This window comes from Solanum dulcamara, chromosome 8, assembly GCF_947179165.1.
Source record: "Solanum dulcamara chromosome 8, daSolDulc1.2, whole genome shotgun sequence".
NCBI lineage: Eukaryota > Viridiplantae > Streptophyta > Magnoliopsida > Solanales > Solanaceae > Solanum > Solanum dulcamara.
The window spans coordinates 73,700,063-73,723,686 of record NC_077244.1 but is presented as its reverse complement, the minus strand read 5'-3'; the positions used below and the strand labels follow the sequence as shown (position 1 = coordinate 73,723,686).

General features: G+C 29.3%; 4 protein-coding genes across 4 annotated transcripts; all 4 read right to left on the bottom strand.

Annotated features, from left to right (window-relative positions):
• Positions 1-2,091: 2,091 nt before the first annotated feature.
• Positions 2,092-3,345, bottom strand: LOC129898989 (multicystatin-like). The gene is made up of 3 exons (XM_055973723.1): positions 3,183-3,345; positions 2,689-2,982; positions 2,092-2,490 (listed from the first exon to the last, which is right to left on the bottom strand). Exons 1-3 carry the CDS (start codon positions 3,291-3,293, stop codon positions 2,302-2,304), a joined length of 594 nt encoding a protein of 197 aa, XP_055829698.1. The 5' UTR covers positions 3,294-3,345; the 3' UTR covers positions 2,092-2,301.
• Positions 3,346-8,060: 4,715 nt separating this feature from the next.
• On the bottom strand, positions 8,061-10,822 carry LOC129900439 (nodulin-26-like). Its single transcript, XM_055975411.1, has 6 exons — positions 10,552-10,822; positions 10,037-10,261; positions 9,727-9,924; positions 9,556-9,617; positions 8,608-8,766; positions 8,061-8,351 (listed from the first exon to the last, which is right to left on the bottom strand). The coding sequence occupies exons 1-6, from the start codon at positions 10,687-10,689 to the stop codon at positions 8,099-8,101; spliced, it is 1,035 nt and encodes a 344-aa protein (XP_055831386.1). The 5' UTR covers positions 10,690-10,822; the 3' UTR covers positions 8,061-8,098.
• A 2,232-nt stretch (positions 10,823-13,054) lies between these two features.
• On the bottom strand, positions 13,055-14,589 carry LOC129900722 (protein HIGH ARSENIC CONTENT 1, mitochondrial-like). The gene is made up of 6 exons (XM_055975743.1): positions 14,524-14,589; positions 14,218-14,295; positions 13,999-14,072; positions 13,824-13,894; positions 13,480-13,533; positions 13,055-13,328 (listed from the first exon to the last, which is right to left on the bottom strand). Exons 1-6 carry the CDS (start codon positions 14,538-14,540, stop codon positions 13,212-13,214), a joined length of 411 nt encoding a protein of 136 aa, XP_055831718.1. The 5' UTR covers positions 14,541-14,589; the 3' UTR covers positions 13,055-13,211.
• Positions 14,590-17,105: 2,516 nt separating this feature from the next.
• On the bottom strand, positions 17,106-19,634 carry LOC129899366 (hyoscyamine 6-dioxygenase-like). Its single transcript, XM_055974311.1, has 4 exons — positions 19,393-19,634; positions 18,454-18,749; positions 17,769-18,090; positions 17,106-17,551 (listed from the first exon to the last, which is right to left on the bottom strand). Exons 1-4 carry the CDS (start codon positions 19,585-19,587, stop codon positions 17,303-17,305), a joined length of 1,062 nt encoding a protein of 353 aa, XP_055830286.1. The 5' UTR covers positions 19,588-19,634; the 3' UTR covers positions 17,106-17,302.
• Positions 19,635-23,624: the final 3,990 nt, after the last annotated feature.

Below are 23,624 nucleotides of genomic sequence, written 5' to 3'. Positions count from 1 at the left end.
AAGGAATAGGAGCTTATACCTGAATTTTGCCTCGAAGCCCCATTTGTATTGTATTTTAGCCAGCTTACTGGTGGAAAATCCCTCAATACTCTTATTACCTTTATCTGGGGATTGTAATCTTCCAATTCTTTAATCATATATGGACAATGACTAGGACATTTCATATTAGGCTTCCTCATTTGTATTATCATGAAGATGTTGCTAGTAATATTATGAATAACTCTCTGAATTGATGTCTTCTTTCCCTCATGCTTCATTCTATTTCTCCTTCTCCAAAGTTCCCATATTATAAAGCTAGGGATAGCTCTATAGTATGATCTCATTCCTTTTTTAACATCTGTCTCCCACCATAGCATTATCACTTCCCTCAAGTGCAGTCCTTCAATGTTAAAACCTGCAAAAGAAAAAAAATAAGACCAAATCCTGTTAGCTAAAAAAGATCTCAAGAACACATGAGCAAATGTCTCCTGAGTAGGTTTTTCACAACACCAACACTTAGATGGACCTTCCAGTTCCCTTCTTCTCAATCTGTCATCTACAAGTAGTTTGAATTTTCATAACTTCCACATTGTAAATGCCACTTTAAAAGGGATGTCTTTTGTCGAGATCCACTTGTAAATTTTGTTTTCTCCTTCTTTATGCCTTATATACTGCTAAGCTGATTTCACAGAAAAGGTTCATTTATTGTTCATCATCCATACTGGCTTATCTGACTCAATCATTTGTCGAGGATGTTGAATATTATTACTGATATACTCTACTAGCTCCTGTGACAGTATATCATTCAAAAATTCTATGTCCCATTTTCCCCTTTTTACTAATTCATCAACTCTTTTAATTTGTAATTGTCTTCACATTCATTGTCTTCTCCTGTTATGATGTACAAATTCCCCATTCCCGTTCAGTTATCATGCCACACTAAAGACGATCCCTTTCTTAATAGCCAAAAGATTTAATGCTCAATAAGATTATACAGTTAGAGTAATCATCACCAACAAGCTTAAATTCTTGAACTTCATTGAAGTCCTCCCATTCATTCACCCAAATCGTGGTCTCATATATTTTCTTCTTTCCATAGTCAATTGCTTAAGTGTTATATACTAGTATATTATTCCACCAACTACTTGTTCCTTCACACTCAAAATCTCTACAAACTCCAAAAGAGCATTATGAAATACACAAAGTATATATTGTTCAAATAAAAGAACTAGTAAGTCATGAATAATTAATCAACTAATCCACTTAGTAACAATGCATTTGAAGCATGGGAACTAGTAAGTCATGAATAATATTGCGCTACTTACATAATCGTACAAATGACCCAAAAATAATTCAACAAAAATAGTTGCATGTATATATGATGTATAACTATGTCCCAGAGGTTTATATACATCTACATACACTAATTATACAATCTCTATACATTGTAGCAGTTCATCTTCCTCACAAGCTGATTTTTTCTTCAATTCCGATCAATTCAAGTCTTATCTAAACAATCCCAAATTTAAAATATGAGCCCCACTTGATATTTCAAACAATTTCCAGTAATTAATTGTTTTGGGTAGGGGGGAGGTGCCCGCTTTTCTTGTCAGCCAGCTAGGGAGGTATACTTAGCATATAACACAGTGATATAAACTACACCTTCCCCTATTTAAATGTTAAATTTAGATATCTTATATGTTTAGACGAAAATAAACCATAGTATTTTAGTTATATCTACATTAACATTTCGAATGTAGACACATATATAGTAAAATATTACTATAAGCGTAATGCTTTATTCTTATTATTCTTAGTTAATGAAATTTATTGTGTTCATCATATTCGTGCATTTATTATTGTGAATTAAACCGACTCCGCAAGGACAAATGGGTTAAAAAGTGGAGAATAAGACTGTTTTAATTGGGATTATATAGGTTCAACTAAGATGTTCGAGAATTTTATTTGAGATTTAAATCCGTTTAAAAACTGGTTAAAAACACAGATTTATGCGTACAACATGAGACATGTGACTAATACACGCCATGAGTTGGAACTTGGAATCATGATCGATGGAGAGTTCACACACATAATTAAAAACGAAATATATACGTCAAACGCAAAAACTTTAAATTTATTGATATACGCTTACAACACAACATACAAATACATCCAGATTAATAAATCTGTCATTATTTCTCACAAACATAATACTAACTTCATGCCACACAACATTCAAATAATACAATCCAGATAAATAAACTAGATTTATTTCTCACCAACATAATAGTAACTTCATTTCTCACCAACATAAGAGTAGATTCATTCATCACCAATAAGCTGCTTGAATTGTTGAACTTCCTTGAATTTCTCCCATTCCTTCACCCAAATCTTGGCTTCATATTTTTTCTTCTTTCCACCATCAGTTGCTTCAAGTGTAATATAGTACATTATTCCAGCAACTATTTGTTCCTTCACGCCCAAAACGTTCACAAACTCCAACGCAGAATTCTGAAACAATTAATAAGTCATGAATATTTAGTAATAAAAAGAGTTAGCCTTATTTTAATAGCAAACGCGTGATGTGATCGATAGAGAGTTTAAGTTACACTAACGATCTACATACAAACACATATAACTAGGAATAACTTTTAATAACAAGCTAAATAGGTGTCAATATGGTTGTTAAATCAAAGTAAAATTCGTTACACTGTTACGATGTTTGTGATTATAATCATCGACAGCAAAACGAGCAAGATCTTGAAATTCAAGGCTGTTTTGGCATGAAATGTCGATAATGCCTCCCACAGGCTTTGGGCCATCATCACCAACAAGATTAAATTCTACAACCTTTTTGAAGTCCTCCCATTTCTTCACCCAAATCTTGGCTTCATATTCTTTCTTCTTTCCATTTTCAGTAGCTTCAAGTGTTATATAGTACATTATTCCATCAACTATTTGTTCCTTCACATTCAATACTTTTCCAAACTCCAAAAGACCATTCTGAAATACAAATTCAAAATTGATTATTCTTCAAAAACACATCTGGTTAATATATACATATAATAATGCATTTTAAATTTCGTGCACTGACGATGTATAGATATTGATCTATCGTACGTATAATTATACATGTAATTAACTTTTAATAACAAGCTAAATAGGTGTCAATATGGTTGTTAAATCAAAGTAAAATTTGTTACACTGTCAGGATGTTTGTGATTATAATCTTGGATAGCAAAACAAGCAAGATCTTCAAACTCGAGGCTGTTTGGGCATGGAACATTGGTAATACCTCCCAATTGCTTTGCCATTATGCTGTAAGAAGAAGGAATATTTCTGTGACGAGAAAAATGGCAAACTCTGCACGGCTATTTATAGGGATAAAGATAACGAGAAGAGATCATAATCATTGTACCACGTTATCAATGACGAAAAGCCTAAAAAGACTAGATGATAGATGAGCCAGAATTTCAACTTTATAAGTTTTGAATAGTAGCTATACTATAGCTAGTATATATGTGTTTTTGAATTTTATAATGATCATTTTAACTGAATTCTAAACTTAATATTTATATATATTTAATAAAAAATTTAATATAAATATCCTATTTAAGCAAAAATTAATGAATTCAATTGTACATGAGCTTCTAGCTCCGCCCTTATCCATACCTTCCCCATATCCATCCAAAAGACGGGTGGAAAACGTGGTACTAATTGATAAGAAGAAAAACAAAATTAGCAATTCAAAAATCTTTTTCATAAATAGAAACTTAGTGTTATTTTTCTAGCTTGCACCTATGTTTGAGCAAATAAACCAGATAATTAATGTATTCATATTAGTCTTTTATGGAGGTGGATTTAGAATTTGAATTAATGGATCCAATTTTTAAAGTTTTTAGCACTAAAACTCACAATACTTTTAAAATTATGCAAAAAATATTAGATAACGGCAAAGGCCTTCTTGTACATGTCTTCAATGGTAGCATTCATGACAATCGTCACTATTTTCTCTTGAGGGCATGATATGACTTTGTTCTTGATATTGTTTAATAGATATCGAGTACCGCTATAGCTTTCATATGAAATGGCGAAATTTAACTTATAAAAAATGTATCTGTATGGTTTGTTATAATTATCATTTACATTTTTTACTATATGTAAAGGGCATTACATAATTGGAAAAAATAATTGACAAAAAATACTTGACCTTTAGATAAGATTAAAGATTCTCAAAGCTTTCTGCAATATCTCTATCATATATCTTTTGAAAAAACAAAATTCCTATTTTCAAATCATATTTTGTAGGTTATCTTCTATTATATATCTGAACACTAGTCTATCATAATGGAAATTCCAAATACAATTAATAATGATTATATTAAACTGCTTGTAAATAATATTTAAGTTTTATTATATTACTCCATATTTAGTATTATGTTAATATTTTCATAAATTTAGTATCATTAGATATGTCAATGGGTTATGATAAAATAACAACCATCCAAGACATTTGTAAGCTTATTTATTATCTGAACACACTATTTTAATATTTTTAAATATTTATAAGCTTATTATATTTATTACAAAATTTAAAACGAGATGAAAGTTATCTTTTACTATTTGTGTTATATAATGTAAATGAATATTATATTATTTTCCATCAATGGGATGAATTAGCTTGTGTGCATTATTTCAAATGAGCTATATTTGGATTTCTTTCCATCAATGGGATGAATTAGCTTGTGTGCATTATTTCAAATGAGCTATAATTGGATTTCTTTCCATCAATGGGATGAATTAGCTTGTGTGCATTATTTCAAATGAGCTATAATTGGAGATATCATTTCTTCTAATAAAAGTTCCTATAAAAATGAGGAATCCTCTTTCTATCTTTTGAAAGCGATTTAATTAAACTGTATAGGATTCACTTTTAAATTTTAATCAAACCTAAACGCCGGCCTCACACACATAAGTACTACTAGATATGAATATTAAGGGACCATATTTAGAAATTTGAGCCGTAATAATCGGTACATTATTATATATCCACCCCCATTAAATTTAAAGAGGGATGAAAAATGTGGTGATGACTAATAGGACATTGCAATTATTGTTTTCTTCTTTTAAACTTAGTAAAACGGTGTTTGGCCATAAAACATGTAGGCTTAAGTTATCGACAACTCCTTAAAATTATCCGCATATTTTACTTAGACACTTTTTATCTATTGAACACTTTTAACAATTTAAAACTTGTTTCTATTAGACCTTTTTCAATAACCAGCAAAAAAAAAAGGTAAACAGCGTGTGATACACTTGAAGTGACATGGCAAAATGACAATTAAAATATGACATATGCCACTTGGCTCCAAAATTATTAAAATGCTGAATTTTATGTTTTAAAAAATAAATAAATAATTCAAATATATTTTCTATCTATTATTGCTTAATAGGAAAAGTGATTTTGACTTTGAGAAAGGATTGATAATGCAATACTTCCTCCATCAATAGATGATACTTTTGAAACGGAAGAGAAAAATTTATAAACAATGAGAAAAAATGATGGTAATATCAACAATAACTTCTTCAATTCAAGATTCAAAACCCATTTACTACATCGATGAAGAAATTTTAAAGAATTTCTTATTACTTTCTTTTTCTGACTGATTTTAAAAGAAATAGTGAATATGACTGCGATGATTATAATGATGATTTATATTTGTTCGGAGGTGGCTGAAATGGAGATGAGTGAGCATGGATAACTTTTTTCATTTCGATGTCCAAAAATTTCTTTCTTCTTCCTTCTTTCTTTCTGCAAATTCCATTTATTCATTCAGTTTTTTTAAAAATAAAGATTGAAAAGAAATAGAATTAAGAAAAAACATAAAAAAATGGAGACAAAATGCAATTATCTATGAAAACTAAATGAGGTGAAGAAGATGACTGAAAGGGTGGGTGTGGGTTCTTTTTCTTTTTTTTATTAAGAATTATTATTTTAAAAAATATTAGAAAAAATTTAAGTTATTTATAATGCCAAGTTTCGATGGAAGAAGAAAAAGTGTAAGTTTTTTTGTTGCTTCACGTGTCCTAGGAAAGTGAAGAACACTTTTTTTGCTAAATCAGCATTTTGTGTTTAATAGGTATTCGTTTTGAACAATTTAGGTGTTCAATAGGTAATAGTTCTAATTGAGGTGTTTAAGTGAAATATACGGACAATTTTAAGTGGTCATCGATGACTTAAGCTAAAAATGTAAATATTTGAAAAAAGTAGTAGTTCTTATTTTCAAAGTGAAAAATGATATATAAAAATTAGAGTAATTTTTAAATTTTTGTGAGTAATTTGGACTGAAAAAAATAAAAATAACTTTCTAAAAATTTGGATTTCACTTGAAATTTAATTGTCAAACAGATTTATTACATTCTAAATTAATAATATATATTATTAAATGAATTTTTAAAAAATAAGTTTAAAATTTAAATCAAAATTATTAAGTTCGACTGCATGTATATCTTAAACACTAGCTAGCTCCAACCTTGAATTATGTATGTGATTCCTTCCGTAATTTTAAAAAGGCGAAATCCATCGGTGATCCCCTAAAGTTGACACCAACTTTCACTTAGACACCTCAACTAGGTTTTGTTCATTTTAGACACCTCAAGTAAGGCTCCGATGTATTATTTTGACACTTTGTGCTACCTTGACACATTGCGTGTGCTGCACCCATTTTAAGCGCGTGAAAAACATTTTTTTCTTAATTTTTTTTTTCTTCTTTTTCTTCTTCTTTTTCTTCTTCATTTCTTCTTCTTCTTCATTGCGTGTTTTATTTTACAAATCCCTTTTACAAAACACAATCTTTCTTCATTATTTTCAACACCCATTTGCCCAAAACCCATAAATTTCCCTCCCCCAATCTCTCCAGACGATTCAAGAATCGTTGATAGACTAGTTCACATATTCACTAAGCCTCTTGATTCATCAAAAAACCAAGAACTTGATGATTGGGTTCAAAGATTACTACTTGTATTGTTGAAGTTGTTCTTAGAAATCTGAGAAATTGGAGAATAACCCATTTATTTTTTAATTGGACTTCGAATTTTGTTGTGGGTTCTTTAATGTTTGAATTCTTTAACAATTTCAAAAAAAATAATTTTAGATTTGTATTAATCTTGCCAAAAAAATGGAGGTTCGTTAGATTTTTTGATCCGATTTGATTTATATCTTTGTTTGCCATTATAGCTCCATTTTTTCCTCTTTAGATGATATGGATAGTGTTGGGTGGGTGTTGGAGGAGAAGAAGATTTGGTGGGGTGGGGAGGGGTTAGAGTGGGTGGGGTTGGAGAAGATAACGGCGGGGTAGGGGAGCAGTTGGGGTTGGGGTGGGTAGGGTTGGAGAAGATGACGACGTGATGGGTGGGGTTAATAGTTGTTAATTTTTATTTTTTAAGAAAATTATTAGTTGGATAAAAAAAATGTCACGTGTCATCAAATTATTGGTCATTTTTTTCTATTCAAAAGTCATTATTTTATAATTATTTTATATATATATGTCACGTGTCTTTATTTAATTTGTTGTTTTTGACACGTCAGACGAGTGCATTACACACACTTAATATATTTTGGTGATTGTCAAAAAAATGTCAAAATAACACATCGGAGCCTTACTTGAAGTGTCTAAAATGAACAAAGCCTAGTTGAGGTGTCTAAGTGAAAGTTGGTGCCAACTATAGGGGGTCACCGATTAATTTCGCCTTTTAAAAAGTAATTTTAGATCTAGGCCATGTGAAAGCAATCACTTGGTTGGGAATATTTTTCCATTTAATATAAGTATTGGATATGATTATTGAAAATTAGGAGAGTTGGTACATTAGTTATCTCTCTGTGTTAAGACTAGGTACACAATTGGTCCATACCCCACCCCCCTTCTAAACCCTAAACCCTGTCATATAAAGTATATGTTATATAGTACATGGCCCCAACAACTATTTGCTGCTTCATATTTAAAACTTAATTACTAAAGTTTAAAAGTGCATTCTGAAATACAGATATAATGAAAATAGTCAAATACAATCACGTTTTTTCATAAGCCAATATTACAATGATGATTTGAAGACCTCGTAATTAAATATACATTTTGTAACTCTTTCTTCTTTTAGTCTTTTCATATACATATACATGCTTATTTAGAGTATTTGTTTCATCAACAATACAAAGGCAACCTTCAGCACATTCAAAGAAGACGTTGCCTACTTCTGCTTCTTCAGTCTTGGAGACAATACATGACCACCCTTCACCACAATTGCATATAACATTGTCTTTGGAGGACACTTCTATAGCTTTTTGTGAATGTGAACTATCTTTCACAGCTTCACCCCTTCATAAGAGAAAATCAAAAGTTGAGTGAGCATACGTGAAGTTAACCCCTCAAACACATATAAGATAAACAATCAAAGTCATATAGTTAAAGGTTTTGTTAGAATTTAACATATCATATGAGTTCGTCGATCCAGAATTTGAACTTGATGAGTTAGATCTTTAAAATTTTTAGCACTAAATTCGCAATACGTTTTGAATTACGGATTCAGAATCTAATATTTTGAACAATATATGAAGATTTAATAAATTCATACCAAGACTTATTTGTGATTCTCATAAGATTATAAGTCCAAGCACCAAAAATGGCCCCCAAAGTTGGCCCAATAATGTAAATCCATAACCCTTTGTAGTGGCCTGTAACAATTGCTGGTCCCAAACTCCTTGCTGGGTTCAATGATGCCCCTGTTAGTGGTCTGTGTTTCAACAAAATCATCCTTCAGATATCTGACTAAGCACATAAAAACTTCAATCAACTAAATTGTGTGCGGTTTTGATTCCATTGCTTTTGAATATTCACAAATTTATCATAAGCGTTAAATGTTCCAATTTCAGTACTTAATTACTCATGTATTTTGTTATATTATATTGTTACTCCATATATGTATATTTGTATATATATATATCTATAAGGAAAATGTAAATATTAAACATGACACTCTTAGAAATAATGTGTCTTGTGGTGTTAGTGGTTAAAACTTAGGTTTAAGTTTGAGCCTTGTTGTGGGGTATATTTTCTTAAACTTTTTTTAACCATGCAAGACATCGTTAGCAAATTTATTATAAAAAGAATTGTGAATAAATAGATTAGAACCCTAAAACTCTTGTAAGTAAGATTTTAACTAAACCAACATAACAAGTCTAAATTTTGTATGAAAATTTGCTAATAAATATTAAGTAATTTCTTACTCTATGTTGGGTTTTCTGCCACATGTTATTATTCAAAATAATGTGGCACCCAGAGATTCAAAATTTTGAATCCGCTTCTGGTTAAATACATCATAGTTTCTACACGAAGGGTCATAAAACATACATTTTAAATAATTAATCACAAGAACCAAGAATAGAATTCACCAATAATTTAGGGACCCCGGACCAAGTGTTATTAACAAAAAATTTCTTGTATTAATTGAAAATAGACATATATTTTTGTCAAAACAATAACAACAAATGAAAACATGAACTTGAAATGGAAAAAGAAGTACCCGGAGAACAATATATCAAGTGAAACAGTGGCTCCAATTGCAACCCCAGATAAATGTTTCATCTGCATCAATTCAAAATTATAAGATATACTTAATTTAACGCGTTATTCGTTAAATTCTATTGATAGTGTAAAAATATTTTGAGAAATAAACTAGTGAAATGAAACTAACAGCTCGATCATCAGTAGCAACACCAGCAATGACAAACATGAGATAAAATGTGGCTATAAACTCAAGTATCAAAGCTTGCAAATTTGTTCCTGCTGGAACTGTTCCTACAAATTGGTCTTCTTTGCCATTAAATATTAATCGAAGGGATCCACTCGCAAGAATGGATCCCACGACTTGTACCAAAATATAGGCCGGAACCTACACAATAATATAATTCAGTATTAACAACAACAACAACAATAGTAGTAACAATAACAATAATAATAATAATAAACGCTATGATGATATTAATACGTTCGTTCTGTTTTACCTGATTCCATGGAAACATTTTGCTTGTGGCAAATGCAATGGTTACAGCAGGGTTAAAATGTGCACCGGAGACGTGACCAACAGAGTAAATTAAAACCATGACAACAAGTCCCCAAACAGAGGCAATTCCAGGTAGTGTGACAACGTTGTCCTTGTTTATATTCAAAACAATAGCAGCACAACCAGCAAATATCAACATGTATGTTCCCACGAGCTCTGCTATCAACTGCAATAATAACAATATTTTTTTTGCGTTTAGATGATATAATCACACAATTCAACATGATAGACGATCAGACAGTGGTTCATGAATCCAAAATCTTGAATAACTCGATCCATTTTGATTCGAGCAAGCTTGGAAGGTTAATACTCTATCACTAACCCAAAATTTGATTCAACCCGCTCATCTCACACACGGATTCAAATCTTGTGTTCAATCAAGTTAATTAGCAAGAGCATAACATCAATTTTGTGAAGGAATTTGGATACAGAATATGGGAAAGAAAATTTAAATACCTTTTGCACGAAATGTACGCTTATAAAGTATTTTTGAGGAGTAGTTGTAGTAGTAATAGCGGATGGTAATGGTGACGGACAATCATTGATCCTCAACGAAGTTGCTCGAATTCCATCAACTACTGGTATTTCCTCCATAGTACTACTTGTGCTTGATTAATTATTGGCTCCAAGAAATTAAATCTAATTAAGCATGTTCCAATCTTTTTTGAGTCCCTAGTTGACTTTTTTTCAGGTTCTTGAATAATTGAAGTTGACGAAACTTTTTTTAAAAAACTATGGAATGGTACTGGATGGATTATGGTGATTATAATAAATAGGCATTAAGTTGTTTAAATATGTTTTTCTAATTAAATATGGTCGACTTATGACGCACGTCTTCTGACATGTTCTCAAATAATTAATTAAACTAAGTCGTAAGTAGTTTAAGGAAACAGCACTACTAAAAGGAAAAAATTGGACAAAAGGATTAGAAGGGAAAAATTACGGGGTAAAATAATTTTATTATGATAATATGAGAGTACACTATTCTCAAATACAAGGAGAAAACAACAATAAACACTTCTCTCTTGTAAAATGAATAACTCACAAAAAATGACACTTAAGACTACAATATTTATTTTGGTGTATAACTCTCTTTGTGTTCTTACTCTTTTGAATTGTATTTTTGTGGGATGATCTAAATGAGGGCAAGAGACCCTCTATTAATAGAAAATTGGAAACGCGTAAAATATGTGTTTTTATGTAAAATACGCATTTTTTTGTCAAAAATTGCTAAAGGAGGCAACAACTTTTGAAACACATAAAATATGCATTTTCTTCTTAGAAGGTGCATGTGCACCTCTCTTTTTGACTTTCTTGCCGTTTATAATTAATTGAACAAATGGTAGTTTTTTGTTTTTCTTTTTTTAACACCAACATTCAAGCAAATAATATATGATTGAATTTCTTAGCCACTACATGTAAACAATTCACATGTAAACGTCAAACACACGTATGATAAAAGCTCAAAGTCAATCAACATACAAAATAATTGAATCGGAAGGAGAGACGAAGCTACAAGCACACATTTATGAATTCATCAAAATTCAATAGTTTTAATTTTATCTTTTAAATTTATATTTAAAAAATCTACTTAATATATGTGGATAATTTGTTTAAAATCCAAGAAACTATCTTTTGTAAAATTTAGAACCCAAAGAAAAAGTTAGGATTTACATATATCAATTGATACAAGCGTAGCTGCCACCGAGTCAACTACACGTGATATGAGTTAAACTAAATTAAATCCACGCCTAGTTTTATTCATTATACTGGTTTTTATTTTTTTCCCCAATGAAATGAGTAAATCAATGGTGAATTAATTGGGTGTCTAAGCAACATTGCGTTGGGTTTTAAAAAATGTGAATGGAAAATAAAGAATTGTGATTTTTTTGAAAGGTTGTGACTTTTCTAAAGAGTTGTGTCTTTTTGAAAGGTTGTAACTTTTTCGAAAGATTGTGACTTTTTCAAAGGGTTATGACCTTTCTGATAAGGCACAATAAACACATGTTCATACTACCCTTTATTATGTATAAATAGAGGGGTTGAGTAGTTCGCTGGCACCGCGATTTAGATATCAATACACCGGGGAGTAAGATCGTTCTATCATGGGAGGATATATTCCATTAACCTCGGGTGCTTGAGAAAAATAATTTCTTTTAGGAAACACTGTGCATTCAGTGGGCTTAATTTTCTTTCATGAGAAAAATATTTTTACATTCTTTTTTTTTTACTGATTTTGAGTTTTCCGATTTTGAAAATACTCTTTATACCTTATAATTTCTTACCAAATCTTCCAAATTTTCTATTCTTAGTATTTTAGTAATACAGATTAATTAATAACAACTTGTCCATTAAAAACATTGAAATTCCAATTAAGTGTTAAGTTTGTCCATCAATTACTATTCCATTAAAGACATCAAAAACTCGAATTGTATAATGTTAATGCTAATTAATTAAATTTTAAGCATGGACTTTGATAGAAGAAACCTTGGCCACTGTAAGCCTGCTTGGGTGTCGTCTAATACGAATTTTGTCGAATGAACAATATTTGTGAAAATAGAGTTTATATATTGGTCACTTTTCGATCATATTTATGGAAAATATTCATTGATATATATATATATATAGTTTCAAATTTCAAATATAGTGGTTATTTTTCGGTTATACGAGCTGCAAAAATGGATATTAAGTTGTGCATTTTACCTCATTCCTAAGCCTATTCAAAGATGTCAAAAAGTAATCAATTAGGTGGATTCATGAAAACAACAAGGTTTCAGGATTAAAATCCAGCAGAGATAAACATACTAGGTCTACAATGATTTTTATTTTATTTGTTCAAATATTAGTGGACAGAGTTATCCGATATTTATGTTAGTGAGAGAGGTAATTAAGACTACCATATAAAATTTGCTAAGAATAGCATTGCACACATAAATTATAGGAGTGATCAAATAGACAACATTGACAAATCCTCTGCACACAACAACTTGAATCAAAATGTAACAGAAATTTTACATATGTTTATTTGAAATTTGCCATTTTTCTTTATTACAAATCAATACAAATAACTTGAAGCTTAGAAATTATATAATTCTTGTGAGTATTCAATTGTTGGCTCATGGACGAAATTTGCAGGCAGTTTTGAACTGTTGAGCAGTTTGATCATCTCCTTTAAACTCATTATCCACCCATGCTGAGTAGCCTCCTTCCAAATTTCTTACATCCTTGTACCCCTACACTCAAATCGAAAAAAAATAAATTAACTTTCAGCCACTGATAGGCTGTCTACATCATACTTTTTAGTTAATGTGCAGCTCGTATAAGCTTTATGCACCAAACTGTCCTTTTTGAGGGTATGAATGGAATATTAAAAGGCTCACTAACCGCATTAAGGAGATCGACACATGCTCGAAGTCCTCTTCCTCCACTGTTGCACCCCTTCAAAACAGATCACAATGTCTTGTTAGTGTACTCAATCATTATGTTTTAAGTTTATAGATTCATGGATTTGGCATTAACTGTGAGAGTTGTTCAAAATAAGAGTTTAACTTGTATGCATAAATAATATTTACACAAATCAAGATACTTAAAGGTGATTATAAATGACAAGTAAACTACTTTAACATGTTAATGTATACTGATGGTGTAAAAAACTTTTATCGCTACAAGTATTAACCTAACTAAAATCATTAAGAAGAAAGTTCAAAGGTTTTTATAAGTTTATTTACCACAATCAGATGATCTTCCTTTTGGCACACTGAAGAGACCTGGTGAAGAAAATCTGGATTTTTTACCCTTCCTAATAGCATTCACAAGTGGAAAAAAAAATGGCTCACACTAGAAAACAGTTTATAAGTTTAAAAAAAACAGAAAAATAATGAAAGTGAAAAAAAAAAAAAACACCTTGTTCATTGAGGAACATGTATGGAATATTTATGGCTTTATCAATATGTCCTCTGTTATACTCTTCAACTGTCCTGTAAATCCAAGAAGAAATTAAAAAAAAAACAAGCCTTTATCAAAATAATGAAATAAAATCACTAAAATTTACTAAAATATATATAATGCAAATTAGTTTACTTTTACTAGATTTTTTTAAAGACTTTTCAATTAATTACTCACCTCACATCTAAGTAAGTATGACCTGAAGAGAGCAGATCCTTTGCACTAATCACATCAACATTTGAAACATCCTCATTGCTGCCCAGAAAAAAAACAAAAGAAACTTCTATTTTTTAGAAATTATTTGAGTAATGTAATTAATTAGTAAAATGACTAATATGATTCACCTACTGAAATAGCAAAGAGATGAAAATATAAATTAAGATGAAAAGAATAAAAAATAATTATAAGATCGATGAGAAACGAATTAGTATAACGATGGATTAATTAACAAGAGAATTAAGCATTAGAATTTGTGTTAATTACCTCTTTATTGAATCCATTTTATGCTTATATATTGAAGTACATCTTTTCCAACTTAATTTTCTTGGTTTTATAGAAGCTCATTCTATGTTTGGCCGTTGACTTTCTTCTTCTTCTTATAATAATAATAATAATAATAATAATAATAATAATAATAATAATAATAATAATAATAATGATAATAATAATATAATAATAATAATAATAATAATAATAATATAATAATAATAATAATGATGATGATAATAATAATAATAATAATAATAATAATAATAATAATAATAATGATAATAATAATAATAATAATAATAATAATAATAATAATAATGATAATAATGATAATATGATAATAATAATGATAATGTCACGACCCAAAATGGGCCATGAGTGGCACCCACACTTAACCTCCTAGGTGGGAGAACCAACGATACAAATCCCAACTAATAAATATAACAATAATGCAGAAGCTCAAATAAATACATTTTCCCCAAAACCTGAAAGTCATCACATTAAGGACATCTAACTTCTAAAATACTAAGTCTAGAATGTCAAACACTAAAATAAAATAAGTGACATAGTTCGTGTCCGAACACTAAGGATATCATGTCGTGACTAAGAGAATTCATCATCAGCTAGAAGGATAGCTCACCCTGAATATTAGCCTATAATCATTATTCAATTGACCAAAATCTTGTAGAAAATTTCCAACAGTACCCATGCTAACTTCCAAGTTCTTTTTACAATTTAAATTTAATATTATAATATAATGTCCTCTACCCATTTACACCTTTACAGAAATTAAGGCTTCTTATATACAATTATTCAACAGGAAGTAACACTTTGTCTTCTTTCCATTTTTTTTTTTTTCTTTTTGGCCCAATGAACATTAACCATATCATGTGATATTGCATCATCTCCCTCACTAGTTGAAATCTTTTAATAGAAAGAGACAAAATTTTCAATTGTATTATGGAATGCTTACCTGAAGCAATTTGGGTTCCACGCCGTAGCAGTAATCACCTTCTCTTCTTTTCTCTTTTCTAATTACTTAGGGCAACTAATCATGAATTAATAAATAAATAAAAGCTAAATTCCATTAATATATTTTTATATGTATTGAACAAGTGGTATAGGACATTAAATAAATTACCACTTTAGCCCATTAATTAATTGGTTATTTAAATTTACCCCCCACCTAAATAACTATGGTTATCAATTAGTCCAAAATACCCATTAAAACTTTACGGGATGAGTCTTTTATGAAATAAAAAGCTTCAATTCTCAAAACGATCTAATGGGTCGTTACAGATAATAATGATAATAATGATAATAATAATGATAATAATGATAATAATGATGATAATAATAATAATAATAATAATAATAATGATAATAATAATGATAATAATAATGATAATAATGATGATAATAATAATGATAATAATGATGATAATAATAATAATAATAATAATAATAATAATAATGATAATAATAATAATAATAATAATAATGATAATTATAATAATAATAATAATAATGATAATAATAATAATAATAATAATAATAATGATTATTATTATTATTTATCATTTATAGCAATAATATTTTTTTCCACTAGACACTTATAATATATTTATAATACAGTTTTAATACAAGTTTAATACATATTAGCGAGAATAATTTATAAAACTCATATAATACAAGTTTTATTCATGGATAATATATTTATCACACACTTTAATACACTTATAATACATTGTATCAATTTCTTATCAACCAAGCATAATATATTTTAAAACACTTATAATACATTTATATTGCATGCATAATTCACTTTTAATACATGACAGATATATTATAATATTACTATGTATTGCTGTAGATGGTAATAAATAAAAAATATCGCTAAAATCAATAATTATTTATTAAAAAGGTATTTTTCTTCATAATTTTTTTTAAAATTTATAAATAGTTTTCAACTTATAAATTACTTAAAACAAGTTCATCCAAAATATGGTATTTCTTCTTTAATTGAACATGCCAACAAATCACGCCAATAACACAAATCCGTTGACTTTTACTTTATTTACAAAGCATTTGCCATTTTTCTATTAGTAAGAAAAGTAGAAACTATATACTTAATTTCAATTTGTATGTTCTGGAATATATAATCAATTATTGACGAAAAAGACAGTACTATCTTACTTTAATTTGTATAATTTATTTGTGAGAAAAATGGAATCTTTTGAAGCAATGTCAATCATATTAGATTGTTTCTAAAAAAGGAAAAAAATTATTTCTTGTCGAAAAATTAGGTTTGTAATAAAGTTTTGCTACTTCAATCACTTAAATAATATATGAAATAACTTTAGAGATATTGTCTTGAACTTTTGACCCCGCTTGTTTTAAGCTTTAAGATTAAACAAACTTTGTCTCATAGACACTTTTTTGACTTTGAACCTTAAAAGGTCAAGATCGATCGCCCTTTTTCAAAGTTATTGTGCAACTTTCAGGAGCAAAACACGATAAATGAGAGGCAAAGAAAAGTAAAAAATAGATGTTTAATTCAACTTATAATTTACTCAAAACACATCTTTAATCATTGAAATTTTTTATTCATATCACAAACTCGATAGCGATACAAAGGAAGTACAATACATACTTATAAGTAACATGGAATTATTGAAAAATTCAAAACATAACATAAAACACACACATGACAATTACTTCCTCAAGGATTAATGTTGGCATCCCAACATCAAGAAACACATCAATTTATCCCTTAAATTTTGTATGGATTGAGTGCAGCTTCAAATTCAGAAGAGTCAGTGAAGAAAATCTTCAAGTACTCAGTGTATGAGAATGGCTTGTATTTAGGAGGATTAGTTTCACTTAAAAGTGCTTTAGCAGGCTCAATTATGCATTCTCCACCACAAGCAGGGCTAGTTAAGCATCCAACAGATATTCTATCTCTCACTGAATTGGTAGCCACTCTATGTATTCCACTTTCTAACTTCCCATTGCTTATCACCTGAATTCAAAATTAGTCGTTGAATCAAATAACTGTTTTTTTAAAAAATAACATATGAGAATGATTAAATATACTCTAAATTTTATTAGAAGGATCGATCAATATACTCTTATTTAGTTTTTTTTGAGAATAAAAAGATAATAAAATTGATTTTGAACGTATTACCTTTTTTAAAAAAATAAAAATAAATTTCTAACTCGGTAACTCAAATAGGTACCTTCAAAACCATGCCATTGATGCAAACCAATGCACCAGGAATGGGCTCAACAGCAAACCACTGTCCATCCTTCTGACGGCGCACGTGTAAGCCGCCTAATTCTTGTAGAAGCAAGTTGAGGACTCCGCCGTCATTGTGTTCCACGGCTCCAGCTGTTACAGTCGGGTCGGGGCATTTTGGGTAAAGGTTGATGGCTATATACTGAATATGGCTCAGTTCATTTGCAAAGTGATCCTTTTCAAGTCCCAATCCTTCACACATTAGTTCCATGATTCTCAAGTTTGCCTTTCTCACTCCCTCCCCGTATTTTCCAATCACTTCCCTGTTAACATATATGATATAATAGTCGAATCTCAAAGCGAATATCAAACATAAGTGGAAAATAATAAAAAAACAATATACTTTTGAAACTGTGGTCTAGCTAGTTGATATGTTAGGGATCAAATGTGCACATTATGATTTATTGGGGATATAAAGTGTGCATTATCAGAAGTGCATCGGAGTCTTTGGCCTTTGGGTGAACACTCTATGGTGAGCTCATTTGTGTACACCAATAAACTTTTTACTGTGTAATAGTCTGAAAACCACACTAGGCAAACCCTATGCGATAGATTCAACTCGAAAGGTATTGAGGGGATAGATCCCAAACAATATTAAATAGAGGGGATATTATATTAATGCTTACCTATATTTTGCTGGCTTTTCAGGCCAAGAATTAATACGATCTTGTTTGGTAGGATGGGTACAATGAGCAAAAGTGTCTTTCCAGAAAATGACTTCCTTGTCATTTTTACCATTCTTCTTAGGCTTGTATTCCTTTTCAATATAAAGCTTTGGTTTCTGGTCAAGATTTGGCTCAAATTCACTCAACTCTTCTTCTTCAGTGTACTTTTCCAATTCCTCAATTGGCAACTTGTAAAATTCCCCACAAACTTTAAGGACATCACCAATCAACTCTTGTGACACTCCGTGGTTAATCACCTGATGAGATCATAAAACAACAACTAACATTACATACACAATATAATTAGCGGAGAGAGAATTCTGTCAAGAAATGAATCTTGTGCCCCAACTCAATCGCAAAAAATAGTTTTCGAGGAGAGGATTGTCCATATAATTAAGGAGTCCAAGTTTCCATCCTTTAGCCGATGTGGAACACTAACAAATTCATCACAACTATATATTATCGATTTAATTTATACATCGACAGTGTAACTAGTACACTATTATCAGTTTAATTTAATTTGTTATAACAAGTTACTTATGATATATAGTTTGTATATAACATTCCTCCTCTATAACAATATTTTGTTATAACAAATCATGTTTTCTGTGGAACTGATATTTCATGCTATATTATATTATATGTTTTCTATAACAATCAAAACATATCAGAACAAATTACGACGTTGCTATAGAGATGTTTGACTGTATCGTAGATAACAAGTGGATATTTAAGTAAAACTACTTTCAATTACTTTTTTTTATTATATATAATCATGATGTTTAGGCCAATTTGCGTGCACCTTGACTAATCTAATTACATGGAGTACCTACTACCTCCAGCAACATATATACGTATCATGCAACTACATTTTATATGACATGATAGTATAAATATTACCTGAAAAACTCCATACTCTTGAGAAGCTTTGATGATTTGTTGAGCTATATGAGCAGAATTAGGATCTGACAAATCAATTACTGGAATATCTTTACCAATAGGGACATTTACATTCAATCTTTTCTCTAACGGCACCACATACCTTTCAGGCACAGAGTTCACTTGTGAAGCCCAGCTAGAGACCAGAGATGCCATTTTTTAGTTTTCTCAAAGTATAAGTGATGTAGAGAATTAAGAATGCACCATTCTTCATGCCTGGTTTTATAGTGGTCCTTGCCAAATATTTAAATGTTAAGGTAAATATTCACTGTCATACTGGCGCACTCTTTGTAAATGTAACGGCTCAGTCCATTAGTGATATTGTTCACTCTAAAATAGCTTTAAAACACGTTACTAGGATGCAAAATCTGCTTACTTATATATCCAACATGATCTCCTGTGTTTTTGCCGATGTTGAAAGAATTAGAGTGTCATAAAAGAATTATCTATCTATAGCAGTCTCACTCAATCAAATATTAATTAATTTATCAATAATTAATGTTGATATTACTCTAATAGTATATTTGTACGTTTAAAGAGATTTCCACCAGGTTCTTATTAATTTTGTAACATGTCTTTTATGAATTCGCTTGGAGATTTTTGTTACAAAACGCAGTATCCAACAAAACAATTTTAATGAGTTGTAGTAGAATATATACCTTCAATTTTAATTCGAGGTTTTGAATTTAAATACTTGATAATAGAGAAAATTTAATTGGAAACACAGCCCTGCAATTCTTGAATCTAATTATAATTGGGTCCCAATACGGTGACATTGAATGGAAAAAAAGAAGATATAGTATTAAAAAATAAGATCTTGATTTTATGAAGACGACAAATGGAATTATTTTATCACAAACATTATAAAAATTAGCAGTGGCGTCAGAAATTTTATTTAAAAGTATCATAATATAAAAAGAATCGACACACGTAAAAATAGGGGAGCCAATATATAGTATAAAACTAAAATTCTGAACTAATTAAGCAGTGTAATTTACCAACAACAAGGTGTCATTTTATGGTTCCGCCACTGAAAAAAACTACTATCTTCCAAGGAGCTCCAGCCTCCATGTTTATTAGGGTTGTACAGGATAAATCGATAAACCACACCAAATTGATAAATTGAATCAAATCGAAAAAAAATCCGACTAGTGATTTGGTTTAACTTGATTTGGTGTTTGAAAAAAAAACTCGACCATTATAGAGTTTGTTTGGTTTTAACTAAAAAGAGTCAAACCGAATCCAAACCGACCCGATTATAGATATACTACTTTTAAATTATGTTATACATAAAAATATTTATTAAAATATAATTTATAAATATTTTTTTAAAATTTTTCATAATTTTTGTTTTCTTTCTTACATTTAGATTTGAATTTGAGAAGTCATCTAAATAATATACAAAAAAAACTCATCTTATAAAGTTATATTATAAAGTTAAAACTTCAAATAGTGTTCTGCCTCCATCTTATATGTTGATATTTTGTACTAGAATTCTTTTTATGAAGTACTGTTCTGTGCTTTTTATTAGATACTATGAAAAACCCGAGAAACCAGAAAAAACTCGAAAAAAATTAATATCGAAAAACTCGACTTTTATTGATTTGGTTTGGTTTGGTTTATAGATTTAATAACCCGACACAAATGATTTAATTTGGTTTGTAAAAAATCCGAACTAACCCGATCCATGTACATCCATAATGTTTATCTAATCAATAGCAGTACTCAATAACTTTTTTTTTCCTTTCATATTTTATATTTAAAAGGAAAATTGTACTTTAAGAATTAAGAGCCAGTGTTTAATAAATAATCGATGTAACTTTGGACTCTAAAATAGAAACCGCAATATCGTTTGAATGTTTTTTTTGCCAAGTTGATACATAAAAAATAATTCAAGATAAAATCAAACTTTTGTTTCAGAACGAATCTACGTATGATAAACTCAATGCCCTCGCACTTTCAAGACACCAATTGGAGTGAGGACAACTTGACGTAGTAATGAATATCGAGTAAACGAAAATTTTAAGAATCCGATTGTGATCATAATAAGAACTGAGCTCAAGGTTGAAGCATATGATTTTATTTAGGCATAATATATAAATATATTATTTAATTTAATTTTATTGATATTTATGTTCTGTAATTTTGAATGTGTATAAGTAAGCACTTACACTTATATAAAATTAAATAAATAAATATATTCGTCCTACGTGACATTCTATGCAACAAAGACAGCTGTACAAGCTTACAAAAAAGGAGTACTCTTAGGTCCTCTAATTTAAGGGACCTCATTTTTTTAAAAAAAGCAATAATACGTTTATAAGTAATTTTATTTTAGACATACAATTAATAATATTGAAGAAAATATAAATTTTTCATATAAGAGGCGGTTGTCTTAGGCGCTCTATGTCTTTTATTTATTTATTTATTTATTTATTAGTATTACGTGCATAGCATTTCAATACCCATATTTGGATGTTTAATAATGGTAGGTGTGTTTGTTTTTTAGCTATTATTTGAAAATATGATAAATTAAACGATGCACTCTCTGTTTGTATCCCAATATATATTTTTCAAATATCAATCATTTTGTCAGAACCTATTCGCAAAATCTTCTTGAAAAACACAAAAGATCAAATGATTACACCAACTATCTCTGTAGCCCTCGAAAGATAACATTATCATTGACAGTAACAACATTTTCAAATATTTATTTTGCTCCATTAAAACAAAAAAAAATAGTGGACAAATCATATGCGATTTTTTTCACCATATGGTAGGGAATTATTAGTGTGATAGGAAAATCTTATAAGAAACTCTCTAGTTGACGATCTATTTTTTTATTTTGTTGGTATTTTGTTGTTGAGTGTTTGATTCTCCGATTCGATTTATTTTTATCATTCCTTTCTCCATTTCTCCATCCCATAGCCCAAATTTTCTTTTTTTAAAACAAAAATTATTAGTGTGATCAAGGTGACGATTGAACAGTCAGATTTTTAAGGACTGACATTAATTTATAATACTAATATTTTTTTGACTAAATTATTGTCCATGCATGCCATTTATCACTTTATATAAACAATTAATTGTTTGGACAAAGACAAAATGAGAAGATTGGAAATAAAAGTTTGAATGAAAAACAATAATAAATAATTACTGACTATTTACTGGAAGCATTCAAAGTTTCAGATGATTGCACAATTATCGGCATACATCTAAATTATTTCTTTTTTTTAGTTTCATATTTATTAGTTCTTAATTTGAAAACCATACCTCTCTTTTATTTTATTTTCATCATGATGTGTGTACTACACTCTCTTTCATTTTAAAAAATTTATCACATCACACTCTACATAAATAAAATATTTTATCTAGACAAAAATTAAATAAATTTTTAAAAATAGTTAAAATTAAATATTAAAATATTATTATCCCACCCTCAAAAAATATATAAAATATTTTTATTACCCAACACCAACACTTTTTCTCACCATACTCCCCCCCCCCCCCCTCAAATTTTTTTATTTTATTTTTATTTTCTAAATTTCTTTTATAAAAGTTTTAAAAAAAAATTCTTACTTCATCTTCCCCCTCCCCCTTCAAATAATAATTGAGATATTATTTATTTATATATATATATTGAAAAATTCTATCCTTCCACACCTAATCCTCCGCTTTCAATTTTTTTCTCGTTTTGCATTAAATACATACACACGAGTGAGAAAAATATTTTAAACTTTTTTTAAAAGATAACTTTTTTTAAAAAAAATAATTTCGTTTTAAAAAAAATAATTTTGCTTTTTTAAAAAATAATAGAGAGTTTTAACTTTGAACTAATAGTAATAGTTTATTTAATTTTTATTAATATAGAATATTTTAGCCATGGGGCAAAAAAAATTCAAAAAATAGAGAGTGTATTACACACAATAAGGTGTGTTTCTCAAACTGAGAAATAATAGTTTAGATATGAAACTCACACTCTCAATAGTTGAGGTATGAAAACAAAAAAGAATGATAGTTTAGGTGTATTTTTGACACTTATCTCTAAAATTAATAATGTATGCATATTTAGAAACAAAACACAACCTACTCCATTGTCTATTCTTCAATTTTCATTACTGGCCAGAGAGAAAAGAATAAAACAAAGCAAAAGAGTGCATGAATGTCATAGCACTGCAACAAATAAACAAATT